Raw genomic sequence first — 15,053 nt, forward strand, 5'->3', positions numbered from 1 at the left:
CCAACTTTGATGGTATCAGAAAAGATCTGGCAAGTGTGGATTGGGACAAGCTGTTTTCTGGGAAAGGTGTACTCATAAGTGAGAAGCCTTCAAAGGTGCAATTTTGTGATTTCAAAGTTTAAGTGTGGCTGTCAGAACAAATGGCAAAGATAACAGTTTTAGGGAAACCTGGTTTTCAATAGATATAGAGGACCTAGTTAAAAAAAGAGGTACATAGCAGGTAAAGGCAGGTAGGATCAAATGATGTTCTTATGGAGTATAAGAAATGAAAGAGAACGCTTAAGACAGAAATCAAGAGGGCTGAAAGAAGGTATGAAGTTGCTCTAGCAGACAAGGTGAAGAAGAATCCTAAGGGATTCCACAGATACATTCAGAGCAAAAGGATTGTAAGGGACAAAATTGGTCCTCTGGAAGATCAGACTGGTAATCTATATGTGGAGCCAAAAGAGATGGGGGAGATATTAAATGGATTTTGTTTTGCATCTTTATTTACCTGGGGACAGACACAGAGTCTATAGAAGTGAGCCAAAGCAGCATGAATTTCATGGACCCTATACAGCTTACAGAGGAGGGGGTGTTTGCAGCCTTGGGGTGAATCAGTGTGGGTAAATCCCCAGGGCCTGACAAGGTGTTCCCTCAGACTCTGTGTGAGGCAAGTGCAGAAGTGCAGAGGCTCTAGGAGAGATACTTAAATCATCCTTTTCGGCAGGTGAGATACGCTAGGACTGGAGAATGGTTGACGTTGTTCCACTGTTTAAGAAAGACTCTAAAGATAAACCAGGAAATTATAGGCCCATGAGCCTGACATCAGCTGTGGGAAGATTATTGGAAGATATTATAAGGGACTTGATATATGAGTATTCAGATAGACATGGAATGATTAGTGATAATACCACAGCTTTGTGCTTAGTAAGTTGTGTCTAACCAATCTTACAGACTTTGTCAAGGAAGTTACCAGGAAAGTGGATGAAGGTAAGGAATGTTGTCTATGTGGACTTCAGCATGGGAGGGTGGTCGGGAAAGTTGTTGCTTGTAAATTGGATTAGACGTTGGCTTTGTGGGAGAAGCCAGAGTGTGGTAGCAGATGGTTGCCTCTCTGACTGGAAGTATGTGACTAGGGTTGTGTTGCAGGGATCGGTACCGGGTTTGTTTTTGTTTCTCATCTATTTCAATGGTTTGAAAAATTATGTGGTGAACTGGATCAGCAAATTTGCAGGTGACATCAAGATTGTAGTGGATAGTGAGGAAAACTATCTGGACCAGCAGGAAAAATTGGCTGATGGAATTTAATGCAGACAAGTGCCAGGTGTTGCACTTTGGTAGGAACAGATAGGGTAGGTCTTGCACAGTGAATGATAGGGCACTGAGAAGTGTGGCAGAAGGATCTGGTTCAGGTCCATAATTATGGTGGCTATAGATAGGGTAAATGCAAGTAGGCTTTTTTCCACAGAGGTTGGGTGGGATGATTATGCGTTAAGAGTGAAAGGTGAAAAGTTTAAGGGGAACATGAGGGGAAACTTCTTCACTCAGGGTCGTGAGAGTGTGGAACGAGCTACCAGTGGAAGTGGTGCTTTTGAGCTCAATTTCAAGGTTTCAAAGAAGTTTGGATAAATACATGGATGGGAGGGGTATGAAGGGCTATGGTTCCCGTACAGATCAATGGAAGAGACAGCATAACAGTTCAGTCCCGATTAGATACGCCTAAGAGCCGGTTTCTGTGCTGTTGTCTACTCGGACTAAGAGAGAAATGACATCATAGGTGACGTCAGGACACGCGCGTCCCGGCTCCAGCCGCGCGGCGGGTCGGTTGGGATTTGAAAAGACGAGGAGGAGTGAAGGCTAGTGAGGGAGGGTGAAATGGATGACACGAACAGGAAAACCGAGACCCCCAGCGTATCGTCAAACATAGCAAGGAAGAGTACGCAAAGACACTCGGTTCGGGTGAAGCCCCAAACCACCGAGCGGTCCAAGTTCTACGAGGATCTGGTGGAGGAGATGCGCAGGAAGATGTGGTGAGACTGTACACACGCGTAGTCTCAGGGCCAGACCCGAGCACTGGCATCACTAATGTTAGCAAAAAATAGCCGAAGTCCCACTTTCAGTAAGAAACATCAAATTTAGATGATAGTCTGCTGATAATAAACCTTTAATAATTTCTCTTTGCCTTGGAAAACATCTTCCAATTGATCTCTCGCAGTATATTGTATGTTTATGTGCACACAATTAGCCATTAATGGGTTTTTTTCATTGAGAAATTCTTTACAATTATTATTTGTCATTTTGATTCCAGAAGATCATTAAAACTTATGGGAAAGAAAGATCTGACGTCGATTGCATTTTTGAAAGAGATAATTTTCTTGTCTCTGTTCAATCCTAGTGTTAAATTTATCTTCAGACAATTTCTATTTAAAGTTACTTGTGGAGTCAGCCTCCTCCACTTTTTCTGGATTTACATCCTAACAGTTTTCTCTGAAAGTAAAGAAAATCGCTATCAATGTTTAATATATGATCTTGAGTCTCTGATATCTCGTTATTAGTCATTGGGAATAGTTTCCCTATTTCTAACCTCTTGTCATCTTAAACTTCTAGATTACTTTTGCTGATTCAAAGGGAACAGCTTGCTTAACTAAAGGTTAACATCCTTAATTACAACTTGAAAGCCAGTGTGATCTTTCTAAAATGTTATTTTGTTGAAACAGTTCTGTATTTAATCTGGAGTATTGGGTGTTTATTAAAACATAGGAACATAGAAAACCTACGCACAATACTGGCTCTTTGGCCCACAAAGCTGTGCTGAACATGTCCTTACCTTAAAAATTACAGACTTCCCCATAGCCCTCTATTTTTCTAAGTTCCATGTACCAATTCAAAAGTCTCTTAAAAGACCCAATTGTATCCGCCTCCACCACCGTTGCCGGCAGCCCATTCTATGCACTCACAACTCTCTTGAGTAAAAAAACTTACCCATGACATATCTGTACCTACTCCTCAGCACTTTAAACCTGTGTCCTCTTGAGGCAACCATTTCAGCCCTAGAACCATAGAACATTACAGCCCAGTACAGGCTCTTCAGCCCTCCATGTTGTGCCGACCCATAAAATCCTTTTAAAAAAAAGTACTAAACCCACACTACCCCATAACTCTCTATTTTTCTTTCATCCATGTGCCTGTCCAAGAGGCTCTTAAATACCCCTAATGTTTTAGCCTTCACAACCATCCCTGGCAAGTCATTCCAGGCACTCACAACCCTCTGTGTGAAAAAACTTACCCCTGATGTCTCTCCTAAACTTCCCTCCCTTAATTTTGTACATATGCCCTCTGGTGTTTGCTATTGGTGCCCTGGGAAACAGGTACTGACTATCCACCCTATCTATGCCTCTCATAATCTTGTAGACCTCTATCTTAAAGTCCCCTCTCATTCTTATATGCTCCAAAGAGAAAAGTCCCAGCTCTGCTAAACTTGTTCTCCAAACCAGGCAACATCCTAGTAAATCTCCTCTGCACCCTCTCCATGGCTTCCACATCCTTCCTATAATGAGGTGACCAGAATTGAACACAATACTCTAAGTGCGGTCTCACAAGAGATTTGTAGAGTTGCAACATGACCTATCTACTCTTGAACTCAATCCCCCTGTTAATGAAGCCTAGCATCTCATTGGCCGCCTTAACTACCCTATCAACCTGCGCAGTGACCTTGAGGGATGTATGGATTTGAACCCCAAGGTCCCTTTATTCATCCACACTCTTAAGTAACTGACCATTAATCCTATACTCAGTCTTCTGGTTTGTCCTTCCAAAATGCATCTCCTCACACTTATCCGGATTGAACTCCATCTGCCATTTTTCTGCCCAACTCTGCAGCCTGTCGATATCCTCTTGTAACCTTCGACAACCTGCAGCTCCATCCACAACTCCTCCAATCTTCGTGTCATCTGCAAACTTACTCACCCATGTCACGAATCCTGTGACAAGTTGAAAGGACCAACAGAAATGGAACACATCTGGAGTCTGGTTTACTATAAATTAAGACTATATTTATTACTACTATGAATTAATATCATTAAAACCAAATAATATGATACAGGTTATAAACTATTTTGTGTATATACATCTCCATAAATGTGTGTGTGGATACAAAGATATTAGTCCCAGAGGTAGATATCAGTCTTGCGGTGTCAGGTAAGTTTAAGCAGCTCAGTTCACTTTGTGTTGTGTAAGTTGGCAGCTTTAGTTCTTGCATTCGAAGTCTTTAGAGTCACTTCTTGTGAACCCCACACAGACACAGATGGACAGAGCCCCTTCTAGGGAATGGTCTACTAACCCATGGCACGGATTCACCACCAGCAGACCCCCACAGGCAAGCTCTTACCTGCACTGGTAATCAGGGGTCAAAATTAATCGGTCCATGGCCTCTACTCTCTGTGGTCTTAAACTCCACCAGAGGTTTCTCGGGTAGCTTCAGTAATTCTCCCGTGTTGTGCCTCCTCTGCCGTTATCAGACCAAAAGCCTCAACTTTTTTATATTCCATTCAAAATTCCAGCCGTCTGTTAGCTCAACCGCTCTGAGCTGTAAGCTTGGTGACTTCTCAGCTCGCGCTGTACTCTCTCTCTCAAGGTCACAATTAAAGGTGTTATCAAAACCAAGTCAGAGTCCTCTCTCTCTCTCTTTTAATCGCCTCCTTGTTCATTAGACTGCTGAATTTTCTAGCAGTTTCTCACCTGCGTGCCACCCATCCTTCCGCCTCTACATCCAGGTCATTTATAAAAATCACAAATAGCTGGGGTCCCAGGACAGATCCCTGCAGCACTCCACTAGTCACCAACCTCTAGGCAGAATACTTTCCTTCCACAACTACCCTCTGCTTTCTTCCTTTAAGCCAACTTTTTATCCAAACAGCCAAGGTTCCACTTATCCCATGCCTCATGACTTTCTGGATGAGTCTCTCATGCGGGACCTTGTCAAGTGCCTTGCTAAAGTCCATGTAGACTACATCCAGTGTCCTCCCCTCATCAATTTCTTTTGTTACCTCTTCAAAAAAACTCAATCAGGCTTGTGAGGCATGATCTTCCCTTCACAAAGACATGTTGACTATCCATGAGTAGACTGTATTTCTCCAAATGCTCGTAGATCCTATCCTTAAGAATCCTTTCCAGTAGTTTACAGACCACCGATGCAAGACTCACTGGTTGATAGTTCCCGGGTTTCTCCCCATTACCTTTTTTAACAAGGAACTACATTTGCAATTCTCCAGTCCTCTGGCACTTCCCCTGTAGCCAAAGAGGATTCAAAGATCATAGCTAATGCTCCAGTGATCTCTCCTCTCAATTCCCACAACAACCTGGGGTGTATCATATCTGGCCCTGGGGATTTATCAATCTTGATGTTTTTAAGAAGATCCAGCACTTCTTCTGTAATCTTCACATTGTCTAGCACACAGGCCTGCTTTATTTCGACCTCACCCTGATCAAAATCCTTTTCACTTGTGAATACTGAAAAAGGGTATTCATTTAGGACCTCCCTAACCTCCTCCACCTCCAGGCACATGTTGCCCTCTTTATCTTTTAGCAGTCCCACCTTCGTTATTGTCATTCTCCTGTTCTTCACATACGCATAGAACGCCTTGGGGTTCTCCTTAATCCTACATGCCAAGGCCTTCTCATGCCTCCTTCAAATTCTCCTAAGTCCTTTCTTTAGCTCCTTCCTGGCTACCCTTTATTTTTCATGAGCCCCTCTACTTCCTGCTTCTTATATCTAAAATATGCTTCCTTTTTCCTCTTGACGAGTTGCCTTGCGTGTTTTGTCAGCCACGGTTCCGTTTTCCTACCATTTTTTCCTTGCCTCAGTGGGACAAACCTATCCTGAACCCAGCTCAAGCGGTCCCTAAACTTCTCCCACATTACTTCTGTGCTTTCCCCTTTGAACATCTGTTTCCAATTTACTCTTGCTAGTTCCTGCCTCATCTCTTCAAAGTTAGCCCTTCCCCAGTTTTTACCATTTCGTCTGATTTTATCTCTTTCCATAGCTATGCTGAAGCAAAGGGAGTTGTGGTCACTCTCACCAAAGTGCTCCCTCACCAAGAGGACTGTCACCTGACAAGGTTCATTACCCAGAACTAGATCCAGTATAGCCTCTCCTCTCGTCGGTCAGTCCACATACTGTGTCAGGAATTTTTCTTGAACACACCTGACAAATTCATCCTCATCTATCCCCCTTGCACTCAGGAAATGCCAGTCAATATGAGAGAAGTTGAAATCACCCATAACTACTACCCTGTATTTCCTGCACCATTCTAAAATCTGCCTACTTATCTGCTCCTCGGTGTCCCGAGGGCTATTTGGGGGCCTATAGACTACTCCCAGCACAGTGATTGATCTCTTTTTATTTTCTGACTTATACCCAGACCGACTAAGTGGACACTCCCTCTACAGCGTCCTCCCTTTCTAGAGCCGTGATACTATCCCTGACCAGCAATGCCACTCTTTCCCCACCACGCTTTTCTACCTCCCATCCTATTCCTTTTAAAACACCTGAACCCCAGGACCTGCATCATGCAATCCTGCCCTTTCTCCAACCAAGTTTCAGTAACGGCCACAATATCATAGTTCCATGTACTAATCCATGCTCCGTTCATCCTCCTTGTTCCTAATACGCCTAGCATTGAAATAGACACATTTCAACCCCTTCAACTGGCTACAGTTATGTTCTGTCCCCTGCCTGTCCTTCCTCATCAACTCAGGCCTGGGAAAAAGCCTCTGACTATCCACATGATCGATACCTCTCATTATCTTATACACCTCTATCAGGTCACCTCTGGTCCTCCGTTGCTCCAAGGAGAAAAGGTCGAGTTCACTCAACCTGTTTTCATAAGGAATCCTCCCCAATCCAGGCAATATCCTTGTAAATCTTTTTTGCATCCTTTCTATGGCTTCCATATCCTTCCTGTAGTGAGGCAACCAGGACTGAGCACAGTACTCCAAGTGGGGTCTGACCAGGGTCCTATATAGCTGCAACATTACCTCTCACCTCCTAAATTCAATTCCACAATTAATGAAGGTCAAATCACCATATGCCTTCTTAACCACAGAGTCAACCTGCACAGCAGCTTTGAGTATCCTATGGACTCGGACCCCCAGATCTCTCTGCTCCTCGACACTGCCAAGAGCCTTGCCATTAATACTATATTCTGCCATCATATTTGACCTACCAAAATGAACCACTTCACACTTATCTGGGTTGAACTCCATCTGCCACTTCTCAGCCCAGTTAGCCATTTATCCAAAGGGTGGTGAATCTATGGAATTTGTTGCCACGGGCAGTAGTGGAGGCCAAGTCAATGGGTGTATTTAAGGCAGAGATTGATAGGTATCTGAGTAGTCAGGGCATCAAAGGTGAGAAGGTGGGGAAATGGGACTAAAGGGGAGATTGGATCAGCTCATGATGAAATGGAGGAGCAGACTTGATGGGCCGAATGGCCGACTTCTGCTCCTTTGTCTTATGGTCTTATGGTCAGTTTTGCATCCTATCTATGTCCCACTGTAACCTCTGACAGCCCTCCACACTATCCACAACACCCCCAACCTTTGGGTCATCAGTAAACTTACTAACCCATCCCTCCACTTTCTTATCCAGGTTATTTATAAAAATCACAAAGTAAGGGTCCCAGAACAGATCCCTGAGCCACACCACTGGTCACCAACCTCCATGCAGAATATGACCCATCTACAACCACGCTGCCTTCTGTGGGCAAGCCAGTTCTGGATCCACAAAGCAATGTCTCCTTGGATCCCATGCCTCCTTACTTTCTCAATAAGCCTTGCATGGGGTACCTTATCAAATGCCTTGCTGAAGTCCATATACACTATATCTACTGCCCTTCCTTCATCAATGTGTTTAGTCACATCCTCAAAAAATTCAATCAGGCTTGTAAGGTATGACCAGCCCTTGATAAAGCCATGCTGACTATTCCTAATCGTATTGTACCTCTCCAAATGTTTATAAATCCTGCCTCTCTGGATCTTCTCCATCAACTTACCAACCACTGAGGTAAGACTCACTGGTCTATAATTTCCTGGGCTATCTCTACTCCCTTTCTTGAATAAAGGAACAACATCCACAACCCTCCAATCCTCCGGAACTTCTCCCGTCTCCATTGATAATTCAAAGATTATCGCCAGAGGCTCAGCAATCTCCTGCCTCACCTCCCACAGAAGCCTGGGGCACATCTCATCCGGTCCCAGCGACTTATCCAACTTGATGCTTTCCAAAAGCTCTAGCACGTCCTCTTTCTTAACATCTACATGCTCAAGCTTTTCAGTCTGCTGCAAGTCAGCACTACAATCACCAAGATCCTTTTCCATAGTGAATACTGAAGTAAAGTATTCGTTAAGTACCTCTGCTATTTCTTCCTGTTCCATACACACTTTCCCACTGTCACACTTGATAGGTCCTATTATTTCACATCTTATCCTCTTGCTCTTCATATACTTGTCGAATGCCTTGGGGTTTTCCTTAATTCTGCCCGCCAAGTCCTTCTCATGACCCCTTCTGGGTCTCCTAATTTCCTTTTTAAGCTCCTTTCCGTTAGCCTTATAATCTTCTAGATCTCTAACATTACCTAGCTCTCTGTACCTTTTGTAAGCTTTTCTTCTTGACTAGATTTATTACAGCCTTTGTGCACCACAGTTCCTGTACCCTACCATAACTTCCCTGTCTCATTGGAACATACCTATGTAGAACGCCACACAAATATCCCCTGAACATTTGCCACATTTCTTCCGTACTTTTCCCTGAGAACATCTTTCCCAATTTAAGCTTCCAACTTCCTGCCTGATAGTCTCATAATTCCCTTTACTCCAATTAAGTGCTTTTCTAACTTGTCTGTTCCTATCTCTTCTCCAATGCTATTGTAAAGGAGATAGATTTATGATCAGTATCTCTAAAATGCTCTCCCACTGAGACATCTGTCACCTGACCAGGTTCATTTCTCAATACTAAATCAAGTATAGTCTCTCCTCTTGTAGGCTTATCTACATATTGTGTCAAGAAACCTTCCTGAACACACCTAGCAAACTCCACCCCATCTAAACCCCTTCCTGTTGGAGATGCCATTCGATATTTGGGAAATTAAAATCTCCCATCACGACAACTCTATTATTACACCTTTCCAGGATCTGTTTCCCTATTTGCTCCTCAATATCCCTGTTACTATTGCCTTGCCTTGCACCCTTAACTCCTGGTGGAGTTGTCGGGGAGCTGTCGTGACAAGCTTTGCACCAGTCTTTTCTATCTGTTGCGGTTGTGTGCTAGAGCCAGGGTCACCGCAGGTATTTTCCCTGTCCATTCTTTAATGTTGTCCGTCCATCTTTTCCTCTGTCTGCCTCTCCTTCTTTTCCCCTCCACAGTTCCTTGTAGAACAGTCTTTGCAAGGCCACTGGATCTTGTTACGTGGCCGTACCATCTCAGCTTTCTTTTCTTCACTGTTGTGAGAAGGTCTTCATGAGGGCCAATGTGGTGCTGGGTGGTCTTGCGGACCTGCTCATTTGGGACGTGGTCCAAGTAGGAGATGCCCAAGGTGTTGCGATAGCATCTCATTTCCAATGCCTGTATCTTCGTCTGTAATCCTGCTGTGAGGGTCCATGTCTCGCATGCATACAGGAAGATGGAGAATACCAATGCACGCAGGAGTCTGATCTTGTACTTCATGGTGATGTTGCTGTCCCTCCATATTGTCTTGAGTTTGGATAGTGCAGTCGTTGTCTGTGCAGTTCTTACCAGGACTTCTGGTCTTGATCTTTCATCACTGATGATTGCCCCCACGTATTTGAATTGCTGCACTGTCTCAAGTTTCTGACCATGGACTGAGATGTCTTTTGTGATGGCACCGTTGGCATTTGCCATGAGCTTGGTTTTCTCGGCACTTAATTCCATTCCAAACTTTGTGGAGGTTCTGTCAAGATGGCTGAGTAGGTTGGCCAGTTCGTCCTCTTTTCCTGCAAGTCCATCAATGTTGTCAGCAAATCTTAGGTTTGTGATGTTTCTCCCTCCGATGCTGACTGTGCCCACATGATTTTCAAGGGCATCACTCATAATCTGTTCCAGTAAGACGTTGAAGAGAGTGGGAGAGAGGATGCAGCCCTGATGGACTCCTACAGAGGTATGGAACCACTCCCCGATGGTGCCCTGAGCGAGTACTGCACTGGTTACTTTGGTGTAAAGCTGATGGATTTCTCCATGGTGGCCCATAAGGCAACATGCCAGACTCTGTCAAATGCCTTCTTGAAGTCTATGAAGACGTGGTAGAACTCCCTCTGGTGCTGAAGGTATTTCTCACAGAGGTTGAAAATTTGCTCAGTGGTCTTCTGCCCTTACGGAAGCCTGTTTGTTCCTCGGCAATGATGTCTTCTGCCTGAGGTCTCAATCTGTTCAAGATGATTCTGCTTACATGGCTGATCAAACTAATGGTATGGTAATTCTGGCAGAGTTAGAGATTGCCTTTCTTGGGAAGCACAATGATCAGCGACTGAGTCCAAGGTGTGGGCCATTCACCTATCTGCCAGATCTTATTGCAGATGATGGTAAGCATGTCTATCGTAGCCTCTCCTCCATGCTTCCACAGTTCAGCAGGGATGTTGTCAACTGCTGACTTCCTGCACTTCAGTGATCGTATTGTGGCTTCAACTTCTTCACTCATTATTGGATAGTCATCCTCATTGGAAGATTCCTGTACTTTCAGCACGCTTGGATCCTCTTTGCTCTGGTAGTTGTACAGTTCTGAACAGTACTTTGTCCACCTTTCCATGTTTCCTTTTCTTCTGTGAGACTTTTGCCATTTTTGTCTTGGTTGGTGTTCACTTTGGCTTGTTTTGCTTTGGTAAGTACTTTCACCAGTTGGAATGCCTTCTTTGTGTTGTTGAAGAGGCTGTCTTCAATGTCCACACATTGTTTGGCTATCCATCTTTGCTTCCTTAATTTCCCTCCTGATTTCCTTATTGATTTTTCTGTATTCTGTTCTTCCCTCTGCTGTGTTTTTATCTTTCGTTAATTTCCTCCTTGTGTCACACATGTCCAGTATCTTGTTAGTGACCCATGGTTTAGACTTGTGGTGGTTTTTCCCTAGAATCTTGCTTGCTGTTTCCGTCATCACTGTGTTAAAATTATTTGTGGTTGTCTTCAGGTCTTCATCAAGGAGGAGTATTGGTGCAAATGTCCCCCCACCCCCCGTTGCTGCCTGAAATTCTTCAGAGGTGGCAGGGTCTTTCAAGGTCGAATCTCAGCTGTTTTTTGACTTGTTGATTCTCCGCAAGCACACTCTGATAGTCATCATGACAAGGTCATGGTCACTGCCCACGTCAGCTCCTGGGAATGTTCTGGTCTTCGGTCTGTTGGCACTGGATTTGTGCGGCCTTTGCACCAGGATGTAGTCAGTCTGGTGATGTTGACCATTGGGGGCATGCCAGGTCCATGCCATGCCAGGTTCGGGATGCTTTGTGCTCATCAAGTGTGTTCGACAGCACCATGTTGTTATAACTCGCAAATTCCAGCAGGCATAGTCCCCTGTCATTGGAGGTGTCATTGCATGAAGGACTGATGAGATCCCCCCCAATCATCTTGTGCGTCTCTACCCACCTTGGCATTCCAGTCACCCTGAATGATTAAAATATCTTTTTTGTCCACCTTGTCAATGACATCTTGTAGTTTCTTATAGAATTCGTCAATGTGTTCATCGTCGTAGTCTGTTGTTGGGGCATAGACTTGTGCCACTGTGATGTTGAATGGCTTTACTTGCAGGCGGATGGTCATGAGCCTGCTCGACACTGGTTGACAACCTAGGATAATGTTCTTGATGGATTTGTTGACTAGGAACCCTACGCCATTTTCATGTCTGTTCTCTTCTCTGCTATAATTGAGTACATGTCTTTCCTCGGTATGCACTTCTCCAGCGTTCTTCCGTCTGGCTTCACAGAGCCCAAGGAGGTACAATTTGTGTCTTTCCATCTCATGCGTGAGTTCCTTGAGTTTCCCTGCTTGGTTCAGCGTTTTTACATTCCAGGTGGTGATTGTGGTGTTCTCTCTGCCACAGATCTTCTGTATTGAAACACCAGTAGCACATTTATTGTGTCTGCCCTGGTGTGAGATGGATAGTGTGGTCATTGGTAACCTGGGCTGCGCCCGATCCAGTGTGAAGTTGCTTTTTGGTGTGCTCATCATGCGGCGTGTCTTGGACATCTGAAACCTAGCGAGGCCCATCCCTCTCCAGGTTTGACCACAGCCGATTTACTATTGAGCAGCCCATAAAAACACCCAGTAAAGTTATTGACCCCTTCCTGCTCCTAACCTTCACCCACAGAGACTCTGTAGACAATCCCTCCATGACATCCAACTTTTTTGCAGCTGTGACACTATCTTTGATCAACAGCGTCACACCCCCACCTCTTTTGCCTCCCTCCCTGCCCCTTCTGAAACATCTAAGACCCAGTACCTGAAGTAATCATTCCTGTCCCTGAGCCATCCAAGTCTCTGTAATGGCCACCACATCAAAGCATCAAGAACTGATCCACGCTCTAAGCTCATCCGCTTTGTTCACAATACTGTGTTAAGATACACATGTCAGACCATCCGTCTGAGCTCATCCCTTCTCTAACACCTGCCTATCCTCCCTCACACACTGTCTCCAAGCTTTGTCTATTTGTGAGCCAACTTCTCCAGTCTCTTCAGTTTGGTTCCCACCCCCCAACAATTCTAGTTTAAACTCTCCCCAGTAGACTTAGCAAACCTCCCCACCAGGATATTGGTCCCCCTGGGATTCAAGTGTAACCTGTTCTTTTTGTACAGGTCACACCTGTCCCAAAAGAGGTCCCAATGATCCAGAAATCTGAATCCCTGCCCCCTGCTCCAATCCCTCAGCCACACATTTATCCTCCACCTCATTCTGTTCCTGTACTCACTGTTGCGTGGCACAGGCAGTAATCCCGAGATTACTACCTTTCAGGTCTTGTTTCTTAACTTCCTTCCTAACTCCCAGTTCTCTTTTTTTCAGGACCTCTTCCCTTTTCCTACCTATGTCATTGGTACCAATATGTACCACGACCTCTGGCTGTTCTCCCTCCCACTGCAGGATATCTTGTACGTGATCTGAAACATCCTGGACCCTGGCACTTGGGTGGCAAACTACCATCTGAGTTTCTTTGCTGCATCCACAGAATCGCCTGTCTGACCCCCTAACTATAGAGTCCCCTATCACTACTGCCTTTCTCTTCCTTTCCTTATCCTTCTGAGCCACAGGGCCGGACTCTTTGCCAGACACATGGCCACTGTTTGCTTCCCCAGGTAGGCTGTGCCCCCCCCCCCCAACAGTACTCAAACAGGAGTACTTATTGTTAAGGGGTACAGGTCAGTGGTACTCTCAAGTACCTGACTCTTCCCCTTCCCTCTCCTGACTTGTCTGTCTCCCGTGGCCCTGGTGTGACCACCTGCCTTTCTGTCACCTCCTCACTCTCCCTGACCAGATAAAGGTCATCGAGCTGCATCTCCAGTTCTCTAACGCGGTCCCTTAGGAGCTGCAGCTCGACACCCCGGGTGCAGATACGGCTGTCCGGGAGGCCGGGGCGACTCCTGGACCTCCCACATCTGATGCCAAGCACAGAAAACCGGCCTCACTCATATAACACTTCCTTTCTGCAATTAACACAGGTAAACCTACCTCGCCTCGTTACCACCTAAGCCCGTTGAGCCAAAGCCCTACCACTCTGCTACCTTTCACTATGCTGCCCGCTGGATATGGTGTTAAATTATTTTTGGCATCGGTAACCTGGGTGACTCTGCAGCCCAAATCCCAAACTGGAGCTTGAGGCTTGAAGGTGTGAGAAAGTAGATTTTAGAGCTCATCAAGCTCCTCTGCTCTGTCTGCCACAACAGCTAGGGTCTCCTGGTAGTCAGCTATTTCAATTCAACTTCCCATTCCCACAGTGACATGTCCATTCATGGCCCCCTCTCATTATCATGAGGAGGCCATACTCAGATTCAAGGAGCAGCTCCTCATATTTTGCCTGGGTCATCTCCGATGATCTCACCTGGACTGTAGACACCAACTTTGTGGGTTTTTTTAAAAAAAAGCACAACAGCATGTCTTCCACCTCTGGAAAAAGTTGGCATGGGCCCCCAAATCCTTAAGACCTTCTACAGGAGTACAACTGAGAGTATCCTGACTGGCTGTATCACCGCCTGGTACAGGCACTACAGAGAGTGGTATGGACATCTGTGGATGTGAACTTCCCTCCATTGAGGACATTTATAGCAGCAGGTGCAGAAAAAAGGCCTTCGGGGACACCAGTCACCCCAACCATAAACTATTTCAGCTGCTTCCATCTGGCAAACAGTACCGCAGCATTAAAGCCAGAACCAACAGGTTATGGGATAGCTTCTTTCTACAAGCCATTAGACTTCTAAGTTCTCATGTCTGTACATTGGGACGGAGTCATAACAAAAAGATTTTTACTCCTCCACGTTGTGGGATGGATGTAGGATTTAAATAAATTCTAAATTCTAAACCCGATGGCATGAACATTGATTTCTCTAAATTCTGATAACCTTTCGCTTCTGGGAGGGGGAAGTTGTCTCTTGTTTTTTTTCCAAATTAGGTCTCCTTTTCCTTGATTTCCAAACCATAGCAAATAGTTTATCTCTATCTCTATTAAGACTATTATTTGAGCTTGCTGGTTGGTAATCACAATCAAATACCAGTAAATTAGTATAGATAGTAAGAATTCTTATAAGATCAGTTCAAGTAAATTGGATTTGTGTGTTTTTTCTCACATTGCAGTTGCCACAGAGCACGGGAATCTCTGTTTAGTTCCTCCAGTGGATTTGTTAACTACCGTGGAATTTTGAATTGGGCTGTGGTTGTGCTGGTAGGTACTTTGCTGAGGTTTTTCTGAGAAAACAAAAGTGAGAATTATGTATGAAATGTTGGAAGAACTCAGCAGGCCAGGCAGCATTTATGGGGAGAAAAAAAGTGCAGTTGATGTTTTGGGTCGAGACCTTTCAGCAGGACTGA

At 44.9% G+C, this 15,053-nt stretch overlaps 1 protein-coding gene across 1 annotated transcript in view; it reads left to right on the forward strand.

Moving 5' to 3' along the window:
* The first annotated feature begins 1,683 nt into the window (after nt 1–1,683).
* Nucleotides 1,684–15,053, forward strand: part of LOC132407117 (diacylglycerol O-acyltransferase 1-like) — a 112,633-nt gene continuing 99,263 nt past the window's right edge. The window contains exons 1-2 of the mRNA XM_059993411.1: nt 1,684–2,012; nt 14,820–14,907. Coding sequence (XP_059849394.1) covers nt 1,858–2,012; nt 14,820–14,907 — 243 coding nt within the window. The 5' untranslated portion in view covers nt 1,684–1,857. The remainder of the gene's footprint in view (nt 2,013–14,819; nt 14,908–15,053) is intronic.

This window comes from Hypanus sabinus, chromosome 17, assembly GCF_030144855.1.
Source record: "Hypanus sabinus isolate sHypSab1 chromosome 17, sHypSab1.hap1, whole genome shotgun sequence".
Lineage (NCBI taxonomy): Eukaryota > Metazoa > Chordata > Chondrichthyes > Myliobatiformes > Dasyatidae > Hypanus > Hypanus sabinus.